The sequence below is a fragment of the Caretta caretta genome, chromosome 24 (genome assembly GCF_965140235.1).
Source record: "Caretta caretta isolate rCarCar2 chromosome 24, rCarCar1.hap1, whole genome shotgun sequence".
Lineage (NCBI taxonomy): Eukaryota > Metazoa > Chordata > Testudines > Cheloniidae > Caretta > Caretta caretta.
In genome coordinates, this window is record NC_134229.1 from 8,822,654 (window position 1) to 8,844,967 (window position 22,314).

At 47.9% G+C, this 22,314-nt stretch overlaps 1 protein-coding gene across 4 annotated transcripts in view; it reads right to left on the bottom strand.

Annotated features, from left to right (window-relative positions):
* SNX27 (sorting nexin 27) overlaps nt 1–22,314 on the bottom strand; it is a 64,051-nt gene that overhangs the window by 15,433 nt on the left and 26,304 nt on the right. For 2 of the 4 annotated variants that reach the window (XM_048827886.2, XM_048827884.2), the window contains exons 2-11: nt 21,970–22,201; nt 15,759–15,951; nt 14,611–14,675; nt 12,917–13,021; nt 11,553–11,631; nt 8,352–8,515; nt 7,637–7,726; nt 5,090–5,239; nt 4,488–4,616; nt 4,075–4,134 (exon numbers count right to left, since the gene is read on the bottom strand). In XM_048827886.2, coding sequence (XP_048683843.1) covers nt 4,075–4,134; nt 4,488–4,616; nt 5,090–5,239; nt 7,637–7,726; nt 8,352–8,515; nt 11,553–11,631; nt 12,917–13,021; nt 14,611–14,675; nt 15,759–15,951; nt 21,970–22,201 — 1,267 coding nt within the window. Of the gene's footprint in view, nt 1–381; nt 900–1,487; nt 1,894–1,924; nt 3,293–4,074; nt 4,135–4,487; nt 4,617–5,089; nt 5,240–7,636; nt 7,727–8,351; nt 8,516–11,552; nt 11,632–12,916; nt 13,022–14,610; nt 14,676–15,758; nt 15,952–21,969; nt 22,202–22,314 lie in introns of those variants that run through there. The other 2 variants (XM_075122955.1, XM_048827885.2) reach the window with 2 other exon arrangements.

Genomic DNA, 22,314 nt, shown 5'->3' on the forward strand with positions numbered 1-22,314 from the left:
GGGGGAGACGTTTATGGTGGGGTGGGAGGTTGAGGCAAATCGCCTGGCTGCTGGTTACACGCAGCCAGACACCAGGGCGGTTAGAAGAGCACAGGAGGGCGCAGTACGCATCAGAGAAGCTTTGAAAACCAGTTTCATGACTGGCCAGGCTACGGTGTGAAAGTTCTGTTCGTTTCTCCTTGATGAAACCCCCCTGCCCCTTGGTTCACTCTACTTCCCTGTAAGCTAACCACCCTCCTCTCCTCCCTTCGATCACCGCTTGCAGAGGCAATAAAGTCATTGTTGCTTCACATTCATGCATTCATCACACAAATAGGGGGATGACTACCAAGGTAGCCCAGGAGGGGTGGTGGAGGAGGGAAGGAAAAAGCCACACAGCACTTTAAAAGTTTACAACTTTAAAATTTATTGAATGCCAGCCTTCTTTTTTTTGGGCAATCCTCTGTGGCGGAGTGGCTGGTTGGCCGGTGGCCCCCCCACCGCGTTCTTGGGCGTCTGGGTGTGGAGGCTATGGAACTTGGGGAGGAGGGCGGTTGGTTACACAGGGGCTGTAGTGGCAGTCTGTGCTCCAGCTACCTTTGCTGCAGCTCAACCATACACTGGAGCATACTGGTTTGGTCCTCCAGCAGCCTCAGCATTGAATCCTGCCTCCTCTCATCACGCTGCCACCACATTTGAGCTTCAGCCCTGTCTTCAGCCCGCCACCTCTCCTCCCGGTCATTTTGTGCTTTCCTGCACTCTGACATTATTTGCCTCCACGCATTCATCTGTGCTCTGTCAGTGCGGGAGGACAGCATGAGCTCGGAGAACATTTCATCTCGAGTGCGTTTTTTTTTTCTTTCTAAGCTTCACTAGCCTCTGGGAAGGAGAAGATCCTGTGATCATTGAAACGCATGCAGCTGGTGGAGAAAAAAAAAGGGACAGCGGTATTTAAAAAGACACATTTTATAAAACAGTGGCTACACTCTTTCAGGGTAAACCTTGCTGTTAACATTACATACATAGCACATGTGCTTTTGTTACAAGGTCGCATTTTGCCTCCCCCCACAGCGTGGCTACCCCCTCAACCCTCCCCCCTCCCTGTGGCTAACAGCGGGGAACATTTCTGTTTAGCCACAGGCAAACAGCCCAGCAGGAATGGGCTCCTCTGAGTGTCCCCTAAAGAAAAGTACTCTATTTCAACCAGGTGACCATGAATTATATCTCACTCTCCTGAGGATAACACAGAGAGATAAAGAACGGATGTTGTTTGAACACCAGCAAACATACACTGCAATGCTTTGTTGTACAATGATTCCCGAGTACGTGTTACTGGCCTGGAGTGGTAAAGTGTCCTACCATGAAGGACGCAATAAGGCTACCCTCCCCAGAAACCTTTTGCAAAAGCTTTGGGAGTACATCCAGGAGAGCCGCGAATGCCAGGGCAAAGTAATCCTTTCACATGCTTGCTTTTAAACCATGTATAGTATTTTAAAAGGTACACTCACCAGAGGTCCCTTCTCCGCCTGCTGGGTCCAGGAGGCAGCCTTGGGTGGGTTCGGGGGGTACTGGCTCCAGGTCCAGGGTGAGAAACAGTTCCTGGCTGTCGGGAAAACCGGTTTCTCCACTTGCTTGCTGTGAGCTATCTACAACCTCATCATCATCATCTTCTTCGTCCCCAAAACCTGCTTCCGTATTGCCTCCATCTCCATTGAAGGAGTCAAACAACACGGCTGGGGTAGTGGTGGCTGAACCCCCTAAAATGGCATGCCGCTCATCATAGAAGCGGCATGTTTGGGGCTCTGACCCGGAGCGACCGTTCGCCTCTCTGGTTTTCTGGTAGGCTTGCCTCAGCTCCTTCAGTTTCATGCGGCACTGCTTCGGGTCCCTGTTATGGCCTCTGTCCTTCATGCCCTGGGAGATTTTGACAAAGGTTTTGGCATTTCGAAAACTGGAACGGAGTTCTGATAGCACGGATTCCTCTCCCCATACAGCGATCAGATCCTGTACCTCCCGTTCGGTCCATGCTGGAGCTCTTTTGCGATTCTGGGACTCCATCATGGTCACCTCTGCTGATGAGCTCTGCATAGTCACCTGCAGCTTGCCACACTGGCCAAACAGGAAATGAGATTCAAAAGTTCGCGGTTCTTTTCCTGTCTACCTGGCCAGTGCATCTGAGTTGAGAGTGCTGTCCAGAGCTCCCAGAGGCCAATACCGTCAAATTGTGTCCACAGTACCCCAAATTCGAGCCGGCAAGGCCGATTTAAGCGCTAATCCACTTGTCAGGGGTGGAGTAAGGAAATCGATTTTAAGAGCCCTTTAAGTCGAAATAAAGGGCTTCATCGTGTGGACGGGTGCAGGTTTATGCTGCTAAATTCGACCTAAAGTCCGAGTGTAGACCAGGGCTAACATGAGGTCCCGACGGAACGCTGCCCAGTGCCAACCCAAAGAACTCGGATGGAGTTAGAAGTCTGTATACACTGACCAAAGAGCCTCTTCTCCCCCTCGCTGTGTACCCATAGTGCCCAGCTGTTGCATGTGATTAAGAATCCTGCCAGCCACCACAGTGAATGCTGCCCCTGAGGAAATCCAGCAGTGCACGTGGCAAAGGCATGGTTATGTACAGATGAGAGCTATCCAGACTGCCAGAGCATATTCACATACCAGCTTCAGATCTCTGGGGTATAGGAGCCCACACAAATATCAGCACGTCAGTCCTTACAGAAATACACATCTGCTCCAGGAAGCTTGTGTTCAGAGATGGCACCCAACAGTGTTCTAATAAGCAAAGCTAGTCACTTCTAGAGGCTGCCTGCTTCAGGATCAAGAGACGATAGAAGTGACAGAGTTGATCCTCAGAGGTAATGGGTTAAGCAGCGGAGCTTAGCAGCACAGAACAGACTAATGGCCCATTTAGTGCAGTATCCTGCCTCCAGCAGTTGCTTATATCCAAGGCTCCAAAAGGAAGACACCATCTCCCTTTATGTACTGGGATGACTGAGAAACACCAAGACAATAGAGCAGCACAAGTTTTCCAACAGGCACCTTGTGGCGATTCAAGACACTACACATGATGATGCCCAGCACATTGCCAATATCAGACTTCGGCATCCTAAGCAGAGGAGCTCTGCATCATCTCCTCTGAGCCAACTGCCTGGAGGGCAGGTTGCCAGCTACCTTCTTCTGCCATCTCCCTGCTACACTGCAGTTAGCTGTAGCAGGAAGCTGTACCATGGGGACACAGAGCCAGGCAGCAGTCACATTGGGATAGGGAGACTCTAGCAGGTGGATGAGGGGCGGCCAAACATCTCCTCTAAGGACCAGGAGAGGATGGAGAGGTGCATGCAGTAGAAATAGAAAACACTGAATACAAACAAGTGAACAAGCAACAGGTGGGGTGGGCTTATTTGCTAAGGTCTCCTTGGCTTGGAAAGAAACCCCAACACCAGCCAGAGTCCCACCTAAAAATTTAATAATTTACCAAGAGGACATCATGACTGACAGATTCTGAGCATGGGATTCTTGGTATAATTGAAAAAAAAAAAAAAAAAGATACTTTGCACTTCTACAGAGCCTTCCCCTGCAGGATCTCAAAACTCTTGATGAACAATTAAGCAGTCCTCATAACCCTCCTGGGAGAGGGAGGCTTTGCTCTCTCCTTTTAACAGATCAGGAGACTCAGGCAAGGGAGTAACTTGCCCAAGGCGTGTCAGGCAATGACTTGCAGAGGCGGGTGTTTGATTACCCCATGCCACACACGCCCAGTACCACCTCTTCAAAAGGAGTTATGTGACGCAAAGGACGAGACCATCAGGCCCCAGGAGTCCTGACACCCAGCTCCCTGTTCTAGTCACTCACCAACACTCCCATCCAACAGCTGCAGATAAAACCCAGGAGCGACTCCCATGTGCCCGCTCCCAGAGCTGGGAATAGAACCCAGGAGTCCCTGCTATCAGCCCTCCACACTACAAAACACTCCCCTCCTTGTTTGGGCAGTAAGCCGATATTGCGAACGAGTATGAAAGCTTGCCAGGAAAAGGTTACTGCCAACTCACAAATGTACTAAGCAATTTCTGTGCAGTTACAGGATCTTACCTCCTTCCTCCACTTGAGCTCACAGAACACCCGCTCGAAGCACTCGTGCATGTAGTTGAACTGAAAAGATAAAGCAGCCCTCTCTTAGGTTGACATAAAGCCAAGCACAGCAGCATAGCGCTATGCAGCTCTGAAATGACAGCCACCCATCAGAGAGCGGGACAGGAGTCAGAAGCCGTACACCCAGCTTCCATTTACAGCAGGGGAAGACAAAGATACCAGCTCTCGCCAGCAAGAACTTACTGTATCTCTGGCTCCTCCTAGTGGCTGTCTGGTTACGCAGCGCAAGGAAAAGTTGAGTGTCAAATCTTCTCTCACACCAAGAGATCAGAGCAAAGAGAATTTTACACCAGTTTCTAAAAACTGGGCGAGTCCCTCTCCTTAGTGCATTTGGAGTTAACAAGGTCACTTACATATGGGGTGAAGATTTTAACCCATCGAGGTTTCTTCTCTCCTCGTGCATATTCAAAACAGAATGCCATTCCTTCTTCGTCTGTGTCCCACCGCTGCATCTCGTCCCACTCAAATGCTATTACCTGGTTCTAAACAGAAGAAGAGATCAGGGTCCAGAGCGGGCCATGCTCCAGTTGGGAGGGTCTTGGCCAAGGCCGAGTCAGGAGGCAAGTTAGCTCCTGAAATGCTACAGGGCAGATCTGAACCGGGGCCGGGGGTGGGGCAGAGTGCAGGGGAAGAGATGAAAAAACAAGGGAGTTCCAGGAAAGCTGCAGAATGGCACGCAGGGGAAGTGGGGATACAGAGTCCTAATGCTGCAGAGCTTGCCGTGGGAATCCAACATAGCAGCCGTCCCTGTAATCACACAGCAGCAGCCGTCCCTGTAATCACACAGCAGTGCATTTACCACCCTGTTTTAAAATCCACCTCATCCTGCTCTCAACTTTACTCTTAGAGCAGCTGCAGTATCCCAGGAATGGGGAACCAGTGTTCTGCCTCTTCCTACAGCAAAGTTGAACTTCCTCATACCCAGGAAGCCCTGCCATGTCCTTGAGTTGCTTACCTCTAGCTGACCCTCCTCTGTGCAGGCATGGAGTTTAAAGTGCTTGATGCTGATGGCTGTAATCACATGACCCTTTCGCCGGGAGTCACAGGAGCAGTGGGGGAAGATGATCTCATTGTAACCCTCACATGTCCGCAGCATGTTTAAATACTGGAGAAAAGCAAGAAAGTGATGTGTTGGCTCTTTTAACAAATGAAAGGCCCCCCATCATCCCAAACCTCTGAAATCCCCTCAGTGCCCCCCAGCCCCTTACTGCAATCCTGTACTCCAAATATGAACCTTAATTTCTCCCTCTAGCTTTATGATTTGAAGTGTTTTATGTAAGGTTTTGGGGACAAGAGCCATGTCTTCCAGTGAGTTTGAACAGCTCCTTGCACAAGAGGGATCCAATCATAACTGGGACCTATAGACTCTCTTGCAATAGGAACAGTTATTAATTAGCACAGGTGAAGTGTTCCAATTATATTACCTTGACATTGGCCCTTTAACTCTATTTATGATGTTTGCAGTAGTTGAAAAGCCAGTGATGGAACAGCCCGTAAAGGAAGGTAGGGGCTCAAAGCTTACTGGAATGTCTCAGCAGTGAAGCAGGCAGGGGGAGGGGGATGTTTTGTATTCACTGTGGTAAGCAAATACATGGATTAGGGAGTGATTAGAATGCCTCGCAGATGACCTGGAGCTCCCCACAGAGGCATTTCAAGCTCCTAGAGCAATGATCTGTGGCAGCTGTTACTGTCAAAAAGGGTCAACAGGGCTCCCACTAGTACCAGCATGGGCGGCAGGCGGAGCCACCTCTGGGGAGGCTAGCCGCCAACTCCGCCCCTTCCGCCTGCGCCCTCCCCACAGCCGGAGCTGCAAGCCCCTCCACCCCCCAGCTACAGGAGCCCCAAGCCTCCCCAGGCCTGGGCAGAGGAGCTCCGGGCTGGCCAAAGCCTCGAGCGCCCCCAGCCCCTTTCACCTGCCTGGAGGAGCCCAGGGCCAGCCCTCTCAGCTAGAGGAGCCCTGGGCCAGCCATGTACAAGCCCGGAGTGCTCCCACGCCACCTGGAGGAGCCCCAGCCGGGCTGGCCGAAGCCCCAAGTGGAGGAGCCCTGCAGGACTGGCCAAGGCCCAGAGTCCCTCCCTCCCCCCTCCACCTGCCTGGAGGAGCCCCGGGCCAGGTGCAGCCTGGAAACCCCTCCCACGAGCATAGGAGCCCTCCCCGCACCAGGAGAAGCCCGGGGCTGGCCACAACCCTGCCGTGCCTCCCCTCCCCAGACCCAACCCGCCCACGGGAAAAGCGTCTGTAGAAGATGCTTTTGATATGCTCCATGCAGGTTCCGGGGTGGTTGAGGAGGCACATACAGTACCACCTCCTCAGCCACCCCGGAACCTGCAAGGGGCATAATAAAACAAAAACTTTGCTGCCAAATGCCACAACCGGGGGTCCGGTGCCCGCAGCAGCCCTGGGGGAGGCAGCGCCTCCCTGGCCTATTATACCTGCAGCCCACGAGTACAAGGCGCAGTAAGAGCTGGCAAAGACTAACCGGGGAGAGGATTTCAAATTGGGAGGTCATTGGCACCAGAGACCAGCAATCTACAGGCGGGAACAATGCTAGAGGCGGTGAGCATCCACCAAAGGTGGTCAGGGAAATAAAACCTGACAGGATGGAGCTCCCATTCATAAAGGACAGCGGAAGGCCCCTTGTTTATTCAGCCTCAATGATCCCAGAGCAATTCAGTAAGTTATTCCACGTACAAGCCCAGTGATTCTTCTGACCTTGAAGCTACATTTTCTGCCTCTGACAGCCCCAGCAGCAACAGGGAGGCTAGGACCAGAGCTCAGCTCACTGTGTGGTGATGTGCAAGGCAGGGTACCACCCAGCTTGCTCGTGCGCAGCCTCGTTGGCACAGACCAGAAGCCAGAGGTGTGTAAATAAAGTTACACTAGTGCCACAAGCACCAGCTATGCAGAGTGCTTGGCAATGGGTTTTAGAACCTTCCCCTGAAACGTCTGGTACTGGCCACAAAGAGAGAGGAGATACGAGATGAGACGCACCACTGGCCAGACCATTCTTGTTCTTAGAACAGATCCGGATGGAAACAGCCCTTTGATGATCAAATACTAAACGGGCAGAAGAGCTGCCATAAAAGGACCCCAACTGAGTGATTTATAAAAAGTCTTTAAGTGCTGTAGATTTACCAGCTCAATGTTTTTCAAACAAGAATTGAGTCTTGCCCCAGCAGCACATACCACACAAGTAAGGGAGTTTGACTCAACGCAACGCATGATCTGGTATATGGACATTAGCTCCATACAAACTAACTCACCGAGTGTTTTGGGAGTCTCGCTTACCAGTCAGCACCGTGATAACCTTGCATTCCCTTGTGTATTCAACCAACGCAAGTCAAAATACACCCACAGTGCTCTTCCAAACACAGCTTCCCTTGGAAAGTGGTACTTTTATAGCTTCACTGCAGACTGGAAAGGCACAGTCCAGGGCCAATGCATCTGGCTTCATTTGCCAGAGGAAACAGCCATTTCCAAGTAATGAGAAAATAAACATACCATAACCATCTTTTTCTGCTCAGACAGCTTCTGTAACTGGTAGGACTTTTCCTCGGCTTTGATGCAACCTTTCTTTACATCATCCACAGCCTAAATGAAAAAAGGGGGAAGGAAACTGAGCAAAGTTGAGTCTTCAACAGACTATTAAGGGATTTCTTCACTGGTCTGAAATGCAGTACTTTCACCTGGCACTTCTACAGGATAGTCATGTGCTTTACAAATATGCATTCAGTGCACAGCACCCTTGGGCAGTAGGTGACACGCTGGTTTTACAGAGGAGTAAATGAAGGAAAACAGGTGAAGTGACTTGCCAAACGAGACAATGAGTCAGTGAGAGCAGAGACAAGAACTCAGGGGTCCTAGCGTATCTAGTGGCTAGAGCAGGAGACGGAGTCTGAACTCCTGAGTTCTTCTGTTTGCTCTTTGAGGGCCTGAGCCAGTGATGAGTAGCAGCAGGATCCTGTACTCTGTTTATGAACCTGCCACGGAGTCACTGGGCGACAGTGGGCAAATCACTCAACCATCAATTTCCATTTCTTACACAACAGTGATGTACATAGGACGGGGCCTTCCCCACCCCAAGCTCTTCATGGCGCTGAGGCATTCAATGTCTTGGAATTCAAAATCGCTACAGCAACACGAGTGGGAGCTGGTTTAAATGGCCTGTGGTAAAGTTAGTTCAGCATTCCGAGGCAAGGAATTCACATGCACCCACCTGGTGGAAGAAGTAGGTAACTGCAAGGTCATTGTCATTCAGAAGGGCTTCCTCTTCTGTAGTGAAGAGCCATTTCCTGATAGTCAGACAAGTCCCCGGCACCGCCGAAGTGTAGTTCTGTACGTACAGCTTGTGTGGGAATTCATTGGGCGCCAGTTTACGCACTGCAAGATGTATGGGAAGAGTAGGCTGAGCTCTTTGGGGCAAGAACCATCCTTTTGATCTGTGTTTGTACAGCACCTAGCACAATGAGTTGCAGGCCCATGACTGGGGCGCCTAGGCAATACCGCAACACACATGAATAGCAGTACCTCAAGGAAGTTACACTGCCTCGGCTAACACAATGCAAAGGCGAGTGAGTGAGCAGGTCCCCATGGAGCAGACGGGGTCAAGACCCCAGCTCTGCTTTTTCCAAGATCCTTCCCCCATCTGACTTTTGCCTTCACAATGTCAGAGCTTTACTAGGCTAGTCATTTGCAGGCTCAGGTCAACACACAGGCACCCCAGAAATCAGGAATTTGTATGAAACCAGAATCCACTCGCTTGACCTGCTGTCTGGGGAACGCTGCTGTCCAGGGGCTGTACCTCAAGTGTGTGTGGAAAGCAGCTGTGTAATGCAGGACTTCAGCTGAAAGCAGCCACGCTTGGCGAAGAAAGACCACATTTGTCAGACCGTCACAGTTTGTTTTCACTCTTCGTTGAAGAGTACAGGGATGTATCCTGCTCAAGCCTTCGATTTTGGTTCTCTGGCCTGGGCATTGAAACCACAGGAGAAAACAATGCAGGGAAGAGTCTTGCTTTGGCCTATGGGAGTGGATAACATGGAATCCAGCGGGGCTACAATTCTTATGATCTATCATCGAGCGCTTCAGAACAGTACATTTTCTCGCACACACTGAAGCTGCTTTAAGATTCTCCCAAGCAACAGGAGGATCTCACACTATCTGGGCAGTCTGCCATCAGAACCAGAACAAAGACCCGTAGAGCAGTCAGTGACAAAGGAGCTGCCTTCAAGCTATTCAATACCAGCTCGGGATGATTGGTACCACAAGCAGCATGCCTTTGTTGTGAGTTTACTGTATTGAAAAAAACACCTTGCTAAACAACGAGGGAGAAGAACACAGTGTGAGCCAGCATAACCCACCTGAGTGGCTTTTCAGCCCACATTCAGGTAGGAACACTGTCCTTGCACTATCACAGATAGAGCTCAGTTGTTTGCAGAGAAACTAAATGGAGTGTGTACAGTATACACAGAACTGTGGCTATTCAGAATGAGTTTTACCAGTGCACCCGCCATGAAGGTTAACTAGAGCGTTTCAATTTTCAATAGTTTGAAAAGCATGGCACTCATAAAAATAAGGAAGAACTATTATTAATACCCAGCTCTTATATAGCACTGGTTAGAATCACGCAGTGTGAAAACTTCCTGTGTGAAGCTTCGCCAATACACCCCAATTCTGAACTCCAGCATGCCTGACATTCCTGTCTGGGCTCCCTACACAGCTCTGCCAATACATTTCAATCCTGTCCTGCAGCATGCTCTTCTAGGCTGCCGTTCTGCAGAAAAGGACCGAGGGGTGACAGTGGACGAGAAGCTGGATATGAGTCAACAGTGTGTCCTCGTTGCCAAGAAGGCCAATGGCATTTTGGGATGTATACGTGGGGGCATTGCCAGCAGATCGAGGGACGGGATCGTTCCCCTCTATTCAACATTGGTGAGGCCTCACCTGGAGTACTGTGTCCAGTTTTGGGCCCCGCACTACAAGAAGGATGTGGATAAATTGGAAAGCGTCCAGCCGAGGGCAACAAAAATGATTAGGGGACTGGAACTCATGACTTATGAGGAGAGGCTGAGGGAAGTGGGATTGTTTAGTCTGCGGAAGAGAAGAATGAGGGGGGATTTGACAGCTGCTTTCAACTACCTGAAAGGGGATTCCAAAGAGAACGGATCTAGACTGTTCTCAGTGGTAGCAGATGACAGAACAAGGAGTAATGGTCTCAAGTTGCAGTGGGGGAGGTTTAGGTTGGATATTAGGAAAAACTTTTTCACTAGGAGGGTGGTGAAACACTGGAATGGAAACCTAGGGAGGTGGTGGAATCTCCTTCCTTAGAGGTTTTTAATGTCAGGCTTGACAAAGCCCTGGCTGGGATGATTTAGTTGGGGATTGGTCCTGCTTTGAGCAGGGGGTTGGACTAGATGACCTCCTGAGGTCCTTTCCAACCCTGATATTCTATGATTCTATGATTGCAGTCCCGGGCTCCCCACACACAAATCTGCCAATGCCCTGGGATCCTGCCCTGTCATCTCAGTGCCAGGTATCTCTGGTAAAGCAACTGTCAACTTGGTGGCATCAAGTGGTAATTTTGTGATTGAGGCTGCTGCACAGGACACAGGAATGAACCACAAAACGTTGATGATCCAGGATCAAGATCTGCATGCCAATCTAGTCTGCTGTGTCAGAGATATTTTAGAAGTGCTTTCTTTAAAAATCTAAAATGCTCCTGCAATCCAAGCCAGCGGGAACAGTTTGTACTATCTCAGCCTATATTGCACAATTAGCAACGTAACACAAGGCACAAGGATTTAGGGCACTCCTGCAGCTGTATAAGAAAGCTGTTAACATACAGATTGTGAGAACAGGGCTAGGAATCAGGACCCCTTGGCTCAAAGCCTAGCACATAAAACCGAACACATTCACATCTAAGTTACCTGACTTCCTTCTGCTTCAGCAAATTCTGTTTGAAACTGGGTGAAAAACAGAAGCACTACTGCTGATGATTTAAGAAACCACAGATAAAATCAGTAAGCTTTACTTCTCTTTAGCTGGCAGGGTGGTTTCATCATCAAAACCCCCCCAGACTCCCACAATCAAGGCTCAAATGCCATCAGAGTTCTCAGCCCTTCATCCTCCCAGGCACTATAAGAGCATCTTAAGCACACTGGAATCCTTAAAACTAAAACAGGTTTTCGTTTCTCACAATTTAGTCTCCTTGAACTGTTTAAAAAAGGGAAAGTCAAGCATTAGCAGAAACAAAAACTATCAAACTTCGAAGGCTCCTCATTATCAGAGTCTCCAAGGCCTGGAAGATTTCCCATGGGGGCTCTGGATTTTGAGAGGAGGTCAGAGCTAAATGAGAACGCCAGCAGGCTCTGCCGCTGCAGAACTTTTGCGTGGTTGGGTTGGGAGGATTGAGACTTACCAAAGGAGTGATTGATCACTTCAAACAAGGCAAAGTAGTTTGCTGTAGTGCTGTCCATTCCTACTTTAGCAGCCACAGCCTAAAGTGCAACCAAAAAGAAAAATCGGGTCAGCAAAATAGTGTTCAGCCCGCACCCGACCTTCTTCGAGGACAGGGCCGGCCTAGCTTCACATATGTTATTTACAAGTCACCGATCCCAGGTATTAGTCACCAAGGAAAGCTTTAACGCTATTCCTGTTCAATCACAGTTTTTATTTAACTAGGGCTCAGAGTCTCTTGCTCTTTCCTTCTGTAAACTGCTCCAGATTTCAAGCACTGCCACAGCTGACAATTAGGTCACCTTTTCTTCTGGCGCCTCAAGTTTCAGTTCCTAGTACACCAGGCACAGACACCCTCCCCCGCTTCCCTTAGGAGTTTTTCCAGCAATACTTCAGTCCTATATGCTAACAGAGCCATGCTTAAGTAGGAGCTCGATACAAGCATGCAATTCAATAGACGGTGTCCTAAATGCATTAATATACAGAATCTGATCAGACAAGCACAGATTTTCACTGCATAAATCTAGAACCCATGAGATTTTACTGTCATGCATTTCCTTTGGCTCTGTTACTTATAGCAACACTTGCATTTGTTCAGGTTTCCTTCTGAACCTGTATCCCCCATTAATTCTCTACGAGCTACCATCCTCAGTTACAGCAGCATTGGCTGCATTTTGTTAACCTACTTTAAATGGATCCCTTGACGGCAGCACCACTCTCTAGGCATACTCACGAAGCAGTAAACCAGTTAAGATCACTATGGTGTGGGGTGTTGCAGTGACTTTAATGGGAGTTGAGAGGGGTCAGGACCTCCCCGGGGTCAGGCCTTAAACCTGCTAGTCCAACTCTACAAGGCAGCTAAATACTAACCCCACGCTCACGATTTCCCCAACGCAGAGAGCTCCTATTAAGACTCAAGTCGCTGCCCTACTAGACAGCCGCACAAGAATCGTATGTTGGGTTTGCAAGCTCTCATTGCCTGCAGACAGCTAACTCTCTGCAGCAGCAAGACAAAATTTGTCTAGTTATTAGAGAAATCCTGCTGTAGCTTTTAAGATATTATCAGTGAAAATTAACAGAGCGACAACTCTGCCCTTGCAGGAGAAACTGCCAAAGGAAACACCATTTCACCAAGATGTAAGGTTGGATTTCTCCAGCTCTCTCTTCCCTGTTGTGTTATTGCAGGAACAGTTCCATTGGAACACACCCACCACGGAGAACAGCAATGGGAAAGGTCTCTCTGTGCATCTAGGGTCTTGCTTCAAGTTTGAACCACATTCATCTATTTCAGATATTTAGACAGCTTCATGCAAATATGCACCTTACCTGATACACCTGGTCTGTAGTGCTGTTCTTTTTGACCCTGACTGTTACTGTTGTTGTGTCTGGTAGTGCTACTCTTAGTTCCACATCTGACACACCATTGTAATTCTGGAAAAGAGAAAATCCATCACAGTCCTTTCTTCCCATCATGCCACAGAGCATCCAACCAGGAATCACTAGATTTGTATCTCCTGCAGTACCTAGATTACTACAGTCCTGAAGAGGAGTTATTTTACCCCAGAGAAGTGATCTAGAAGTGGCATGGCACATATGCACTCCATGAGTTCAAATTAAATTGGCTACGTTTACAAGAAGATTTATTTTTCTAACGGCCAGCCCTGCAAACTCACACTGGGATCTGAGAATTAAAACAGGCTCTTTCTGGTTCACCCATCACTATCGGTATCTATTTTATCTGGCCCCCATTATAATAGGATCCGAGTCCCACACAAATAGTAACGCATTATCCTCACAACACCCATGTGAGGCGGGGCAGGACTAGTCTCTCTCTTGTAGAGGGAGAACCGAGGCCCAGAGACATTAAGTAATTTGCCCAAGATCTCACACAAGAAGTCTGTTGTGGAGCAGGGAATTGAACCAGGGTCTCTTAAACCCTGGCCTAGTGCTCAAACCACGGGACCATCATCATCCCTTTCTAAGGGTTCTGTAGCCCAATTTTGGCCGGTGTTCATAGATGTAAGTGACAAGAAAATTTGTTCCTACAAAGAGAACTTGGTTAACCATTCTGGTTGAGGCTGTGTGAGCCAGAACAGACTCCAGCTCCCATTCACTGGAGTCAAAGGTGTCAAGCGTCACTATAAATAAAAATACAGGAACCCATGAACAGGAAGGGGTCATTTTTACATAGTCAATTTTCAGAATATAACCACACTTCAAAATGAATCTTTTACAAGCCTCAGAAACTGATTTCTGATTGCAACAGAGGCAACTTTTAAAAAAAAGGAAGATGTGAATCCAGCTACTTCACAGGACAGGAACTTGAAAGAACCATTTCAGGTCACGATTGGAAAGGATTTTCCATTTGCCTGAATCAGTGCATTCTAAGTTTGCCAGTGAAGGAAGAAAAGCTCTTGGATACAGCAGCTCTACATACCACAAGAAGTTTTGGAGGAAAAGCAATAGCTGGTGGTAAAATAACTCCCAATTGCTGCTTTGCAATCACAACTAAATCATTCCGAGATAAAATATTAATGTTTATAACACCTATTGCCTTGGCTTCCAAAGGCTGCACCATAAAATATGAGTAACATGCAAATGCAAAGCTACTCAAGCTACCAGAGGCTACACAGAAGCCAGCAGTGCTGCAAGATGCAACATTAACACAAGCAGCAAGCAACAAACCCCCATCAGTGGATCTTATATTGGGCCTGCCAAGGGGACATGTACGAAAGGCAAGGGTCCACTATTGAGAGAGTTTGGTTGCTTGTTTGTAGAAATCTGAACTCCAGGAACTGAAAAGAACGGCATCAGAGCTGTTCTTCATTGCAGCAATCCCCTGTATCAATAGCAGGCGGATATAACAGAGGCACATGGCAAACTCTGAGAAGTCTTTTGCCCCCATTATGATGGTACCTAGTGGCCAGTAACGCAGCTTTCTGCAGGAAGGTAACAGTTATGAAAGAGAAAACACAGCATCGGATTAGCACGCCGGCGTAGTCTCCAGCACGCCCACTTACCTCGTCCGATTCCGATAAGAACTCCTGCATGATGTCGCTCTCCCCAATAACTCGTATGGAGCACACTACAGGACAAAGAGAATGCTGCGTTAGTGGATCATACCTGGAAATGGGCAGAAACGAAACCAGGGGGTTGGTTTGAACAGAGCCTGGGGGAAGGGAAGATAACTTTCAGTCACTGGTAGGTGGCCTGTGTGAAATGAAGTGGTACCTAAGCCCAGTCCACTAAGGGCAGGGTCCACAACGCTAACAGACACTGCTGATTTATTCCTTTCTTGAAAGACTTAACAGGGAGGCTGAGGATTCACTGGGCCATGGAAGGCAGGGCTGAGATATATTAACAATGTGCGAGAGAAGCTTGCTGTGCTAACACCACGCTGTACCCACTCTAAGCAGAGAATCCTCAGGATGTCAAACTCGCACCTGGCACAAGCATTTGCACGCACACACTCGGTCCATCTCACCCAGCAATAGCCAATCCCTGCTGCTTCAAGGCAAGCCAAGCACAGGGCCGTACCATGGGGTGAAAATTCCTTTCTGATCCCCATTTACAGTGCACGTGTGGGGCATGGTCTCTTACTAAGAACACTTACAAGGGCCACAGATAAAGCAGGGGATCTGGATGCAGCATTACTACCCAGACAGCATAAGCAACTGAAGCCACAGAAGACTCCAGACTCTAAGCCACCAAAGCTTAAACAGAGACACACTACCACCCTTTAAAAACACACAGCAGTGGCAAGGCCATGTTACTGCAGTCTGGCTGGGACTCCCTAAGAAAAAGATCTTAAGAACGATTCTCTCCACAATATCAAGTTTTCCTTATCTCCCTCTTATCCCCACTCTATCCAGCATGTGTGCGTTTACTGGCAAGCGATACAACACTATAAATAACGACTCACCATGCATTAAAGACTAACTATGTTTTGTTCTTGGAAGTGCTCAGCAAGTTAACACCCGCGCCATTACGTCAAGTGAAGTTTGGTTTTTCTTGCAGCGTTTCACTTGGAAAATTGAGCCTGGTTTTAAATGAGCCTCTTTTCCTTGCTGGTAGGCTTTACCGCCATCACTGTAAGACTACCTTTCACTTGCTTGAAAGCTGACAGCTTCAATGTAGCACTGGGCTTCTGGCTCAGCTGGCCCTTTACCTTTCTCTAGATACTCCTCGAGCCCTCGGCGCCTGGCATCCAACTGCTGCTCTGATAAAGAGAAAGGCCATTTCCCCGGCAAGCGTGGGAAGGTGAAATTGGCAAACTCCCGCTTCAGGTTCTGGTGGAGGATGGCAAACTCCCGGTACCGCTTCGAACACAGCTGCCTCCCTGCCATGTAAACATTGTAAACCTATCAGGATGCAGAGGGAAGAGAAGGACAGGAAATTTGTCTAGTGCAATAAAAAGCTTCCCAAATGTAAACAGATGCAGAGCTGCCTTCCTGAGTCTGCAGACAGCCTGAAATTAGCTGAGAGTTGTGAACTGCCTCAGTCATCTCAATGGGGTATTGACTTTGAAGCTTAATGATAGGTTAGAAAATTGTCAGTAATTTAAATAATTTACTATGTCACAACCGAACGTTTGGTCAGAGAAACACACCAACTAATAATTCCAGGTATCACTATTTGACACAGCAATAGACTGGGCTGGGGGCAGTGAAACAGCTGGCATAAGAAAAAGGATTGCTGGAGTTCAAGCTGCCTTTCACCTACAAAAAACATGCACCCTAACCCTCTTTCCAAATGCCCCAACTGTGCACTATCCAGGTGCCACAGTGTCCAGCTTCCACCCTGACAACTTCTACAATGAAGAAAGTTTGAAGGTATCACAAACTGTACATCAAACAAGAAATACTGCACTGATTAGATCAATTGTTTCCATAGCCAATAACGCCACACACACACACACCACCATACATATGTGTATATATACACACACACACACAATATACACTTAAAGTGACAGCTGAATTTCCAGTCTGCTGCAGAATTCAGCATCAGAGGGCCACAGAAATCCAGGGCCTTTGCTGCAATGTTTAGGTTCAGAAAACACGAGGCCTTAGTTAAAACACAGACATTCCTCCAGAGCCTAAAGACAGCCGCTGATCAAGGATCAGGCTTAGCAGTAAGAGGCTCTATTCAGCCATGGAGTCTATCAGGCACTGCCAACTGTGCAAGAGACAACGGGGCAGGGGAGAGGGGTTCAAATCTTTTGGAAACATCCCGTCATCCAACTAGCTTCCGTGCTGCGCAAAAACACCTCTGATTTCATACAAAGGTCATTCAGGAAATGGAATTTGGCCTCTGCACCCTGATGGGAATTTGACATCAGAAAGGAAAGGAAAACTATCTAGAGCAAAGAGGGGGCTTGGGCAACTTTCAAAGATCTAACATATCTACAGATCATGCCTTCACCATTCAGCCAGGCTCCAATTTTAAGGTCAATTAGTCCTACATACTACATGTGGCAAGGTCTTTTACAAAGAATACTGTTAAGGGGTCCAGAAATGAGCAAGGGATTCAGAATCAGCGTTACCACCTGGACAGCATAATGCAGTGGTTCTCAACCAGGGGTCCAGGACCCCCGGCGGGCCACAAGCAGGTTTCAGGGGGTCCGCCAAGCAGGGCCAGTGTTAGTCTTGCTGGAGCCCAGGGAAGAAAGCCGAAGCCCTGCTGTGCGGGGCTGAAGCCCAGGGCCCCGAGCCCTGTCACCTGGGGCTGAAGCCGAAGCCTGAGCAACTTCGCTTTGCGGGGATCCCTGTTGCGTGGGGCCCCAGGCAATTGCCCTGCTTCCTATCCCCTAACACCGGCCCTGACTTTTATATGTAGAAATTGTTGTTGTGGAAAAGGTGGGCCGTGGAGTTTTTATAGCATGCTGTGGGTCAGAAAGAAGAAAGGGTCAGAAAGAAAAAGGGTGAGAACCCCTGGCATAAAGAACTGAAGGCACGCACTAGGCTCTTATCCATTTTGCAGATGTCTTGGCATTGCTAATATGCCCACAGTGCTAAAGAGGCCCCAAATGATGGGACACTGCCTTAACTAGCTTAATAGGAGGAAAGGAATGTGCTAAAGATATAAAACATGCTTACACCTTTTTGTCGACCTGTAAGAGAAATTTGCGTAACAGCAACCATCTCTCCAAAGTCACACATCAACCCTCCTTGGCATTTGCAACACTGAAAGCACTGGCAAGTCAGAGAAGTAGAGTATTTCAAAAGGCACCAAACTAGACACAAAAGAGAACCTTCCACAGCTCTTGGAAACCCAAAGAATTCTGAGTCCCACTTCGCTTCCAAGATCTGTACAGGGCGTGGTCTTGGAATCTGAATCAATTTGTTTTCAGCATTAGCTATATGAATAGCTGATCTGTGACCTTCCAAAAAAAGATATTTTTTCAAAGCACAACTCTTGTGTTGCTCAAAAGCGTATATTCATTCTTCTGGCATTGCATGACGTGATGCTGGAGAACGCCAGAGGAGGTGGGAAACAAGGAGGCGAGGCCAGTATCAGCTGACCTCTGTCCAGCTGAGAACATACATTGCATTTGTCTAGTCCTTTTAAGACTGCATTTCATCCCAGCCACATTACAGACTTCCTATAGCACTGATACAGCTGCTGTAGCTTCCCTGCAGATTCCTTCTCTTTACACTAAGACTCATGTTTCTATCACCCTTTCCCACGTGGTGCTACAGGATAGAACTGTGAAATGGGAAACTTGCACACTCCCTGTTCACACTATGTCTGGCCACAGCTCTGAATCCTTTGTTTCCATGAGGATCAAATTTGCTCCATTTAAACGCACACGGTACATGTCCTAGGTTACAAGCCTCACACTAGATTCTGCTTCTTGGTGATGAACCAAGTTCTAGTCCTCGCCTCCCCACAAACACACATGCTTCTGTGCGTCTGCCCGGTTCCTGGAACAGTAACACTGTGTCAAGTTCTCCATGGGAAAATGCCTCCATTTTCTATGCTGTAAGGGGAAAAAGTAGCAAACTGGGAATCAATTCATCATTTGTCAGCTCCTTACGCTCCAAACTGTAACTGCAATGCACACAGACGGGATTGCTCTGGTTCAGCCAAGCTTTCAATCTGGGCAGAGCAATTCAAAAACCAGCTGAGTTCCCTTTAAAAATCCCTTCACCAGTGCACAACTGCCTTGCATCCCCCTCCACCCCACCCAAAAAGCAGCACCACATCTGACCCTGACATCTCATCTCAAGGCCCTCGGCAATTGTAGGTCCAGTTCTCTGTGACTGAAACAGCAGCTCTCTAGCCACTAGGAGGTGAAGGGAAGGTTCTGGGTAAGGTGATAAGATATGGGCAAAACGGAGAAAGAAAACCACAATCTGGGCAGTGAATTGGCCAATGCAGTTTTTACACTATTTCTCCCCCACCCCAGGCAATGTATTAATAACCAGCTTTTAAAGCACCCTAGCTGCCTGAGTGTTTAAGTACTGGGAACCAGTGCTGTGAGAATTTTCACTTTAACACTGATCTATGGGCCAGTCCCAGGAGCTGATGACTGGTAACTGTCCCCTTGACAATAAGTGCCTATTTGAGAGGGGAAGAATACCACACTTGTGGTTGGCTTCTGTCTCTGAAAACCAAAGGCCAGATGGAATTTCTTCTTTTTTGCTTTAAGACTCTTTGCTGATTTTTCTCATGGTTCAAACCCAACAGGTATGTTCTCAAAGCTACGCAAATCACCACTAAGGCTAATGGTGCTGAAGGGCTCTGGCCCCAACGGATGGAGTACAGGACACACCTCAACAAGTTTACTACGGAGGCACTTAGGGAACATAAAACACAACCAAAGGAGTCAAGTAAAATGGCCTAGATGAGGCCTGGCCAATTAATATCACTGGAACATGCCCAGAATTCCACTTTGGGACCTGTAAGCCATTAAAATGAGATTCTCAGTGTAAATTGCCTAATCCAGTCAACAGTTTTAGGTCATTCTCTGTGTTGCTTCCCAGCCATTATTCTGCTTGTAATAGATGCCTCACTTTTAATTCTGGCAGGTTGAAGCCCTCTCAGCCATGCTCTAGGTGAACGTTACAGGAGCGGTGCCCAAGAACATTCATGTCTCCATTTGCTCTTGGTAAAATTACTATGACCACGGGTCTCTGCAACGTGGCAGGTCCAACCTCTCACGCGTGATCTGATAGGATGGCTCAAAAGTGAGAACGAGTTTGATCTCACATCATGAAAGTATCAGACTCACTCTCACAATTCAGGAGCAATTGGACGAGTATTCAAAAACAGCCTGGGACTGGAATGGTGGGACTGAGGTGGGACTGAGGACCAGGATTGAAGTCCATCAGCAGAGCTTGTAGGGATCCCAGAGCTGCAAAAACAGGGATGTTGCAGACCAAGATTGAGGTGATAGTTGTAGGGGTGAACAGGCAAAGCTTCTGGGTGTGTTACTAGAATTGCAGGGGTGCTGAGGAAAGGATTGAGGTGCATTGGCAAAGATGCATGGGCCCCAGAATGGGAACAGCAGCAGATGCTGCGGATGTGCATTGGCAAAGCTCTATGGGCTCTGAAGTGCTAACAGGAGTGAAAATGTGTGAGAGTCACGTCTATAGACATGACTCAGACACACAAGGAGCTGAGTCTGGTAAGATGGTGCCATTTTTACACCGTCACCGTTCTGACTACAAGCAATCTTTAACCGATTCTACCCCCTTCCCCAGCTCTTACTGCTCTGGGAGTCAGTGGTATGTTCTCAATTCGAAGCACAGCAAATGCCAGCAACACAAGCTAGATGGAAATACATGCAGCCTAGCTGCCTGCAACAGCCAGCACCAGTCTTTGGGAGGAAAGATGACTAACAGATTTTTCCCAATTGATTCAAACTAACAACAACAATCAGTAAGTAAACTTTAACTGCCACCAAGAGAAAAAAACAGAAGTTTATTTGGTGATCTGCAGGAATTAGATTATTTTTCAAAATTTAACACTGAAGGGGAAGTGCGTACTTTAATCATCCACAACTCAAATTAGGTTTTCCCCTCTCTACATCTCTGGGAGAAGGGAACCAGAATGGAAACATGCAAAATAGCTAGTGCATTCCAGTCCAAGCTGCAGCCAGGCACCCATGATAAGCCAGAGTCAATAGCAAGCCTCAGAGGATGCATCTGCTTAGGCGGCAGTTTCAAGACAGACCATGTTATTTGAAAGAATGACCGCCAGCTCCCACAGTGAATGCAGCCAGGCAGGGTCTTCCACCCGGGAAGAAAGTGGTACTTTCTACAGCTGATCCCTAACTAATGAGAACAGAAAGGGAAAGAAATACACAATCTTAACATTTGTTATAGCACAGAGGTTACACACTTAGCCTGCTTATCAGGAGTACTGAACATGTAAACAGCTCCCACTGAATTAAGTGGGAGTGGCAGATGCTCAGCAACTGTGAAAATCAGGCCACCTTAAACACCTGTATGTGAAATCTTTGACCCCATCCCTGAACAGTAGTGAAGGATCACTCATACACACAGCACATTCTCAGGAAAGGCAGCAGAGTGAAACCAGTACAATCACTGCCAATTTTACTCTGCTACGTGGGAAGCTGTAGGGACACAAGCATGAGAGGAGAGTTTTTCTTAAATGATCATACTCCTTAGGTACTGATTACAGATGTTCCAGGCACTTAATATAAAACAGGATATAGATGCATATACGAGCTAACTGATGGTACTGAATAGAAAGTGTCAACCAAAGGCCATTTGTCAAGGTCTCCCTCTGGGACCCACTGCTCAGAACTACCGCACTTGTATGAACTGGTTAGAAACTGACAGATAACGCAGTTCAGAAAAAGAGTAAGCTTGGGCCAGTGTAAGCAACATACCTTTGAAAATAACGAGCATCACGAATGAGCTGGTCCCAGTCCTGATCCCAACAGGAACATGTTGGCATCAAAAAAACACCATTATAACAGGCACTAATTGGCTTCCTTGCTGGCAGACTCCGCAGAGAAGCCAAGGGACTGAATAAACCATGGAGGCCACAGTCATCTCAGCCCCAGAAGAGGTTCCTCTGTTATGATGGGTCCTTCTCAACCTCTCAAAACCACATACAGAGGAAAACTCACACTACTGCTGCTCTATGAATCAGAGGCCTTCATACATGGGACCGTTAATCACCTTTTACATGCACTAAAATTAAAGAAAATAATGGGAGTTGGAGTTCCAAGATATGGTCAGTATTACAGCCTCTTTGGGGTTGAGGGAGAGGGTCTGGCAACCAGAATCCAGGGATCAGATTAAAAACTAGGCCTCTCTGAAAACTCTGACAGCTTAGAACCTGATCAGCAGGAAAACAAACCAATCCTGGACTCCACAAGGCATGCTCAAGCCAATACTAACCACAAACTTCTCGCCGTTCTGCTCCACATGTTTGTATGTGGGGATGGAGATGGGCACAGCTTGCTTTTCAGTGTAGTCATAGAACGACTGCCCCAAAGAGTCATCGCTGGGGTCGAGGTTATCAGCCTCATGGGGCGGAACGGATAACACTGTCAGTATTAACTCCTTCTCTCCCGCTCGAATCAGGTCCACCACCTGCTTGTGCGTTGCCCCTTCTACATTCACGCCATTCCTGGGAAGGGAAAAAACAATAAGGCTATAAACAAGGCAGATGTCCCTAAGAAGCCGCAAAACCAAGCCAGGTTTCAGAGTAGCAGCCGTATTAGTCTGTATTCGCAAAAAGAA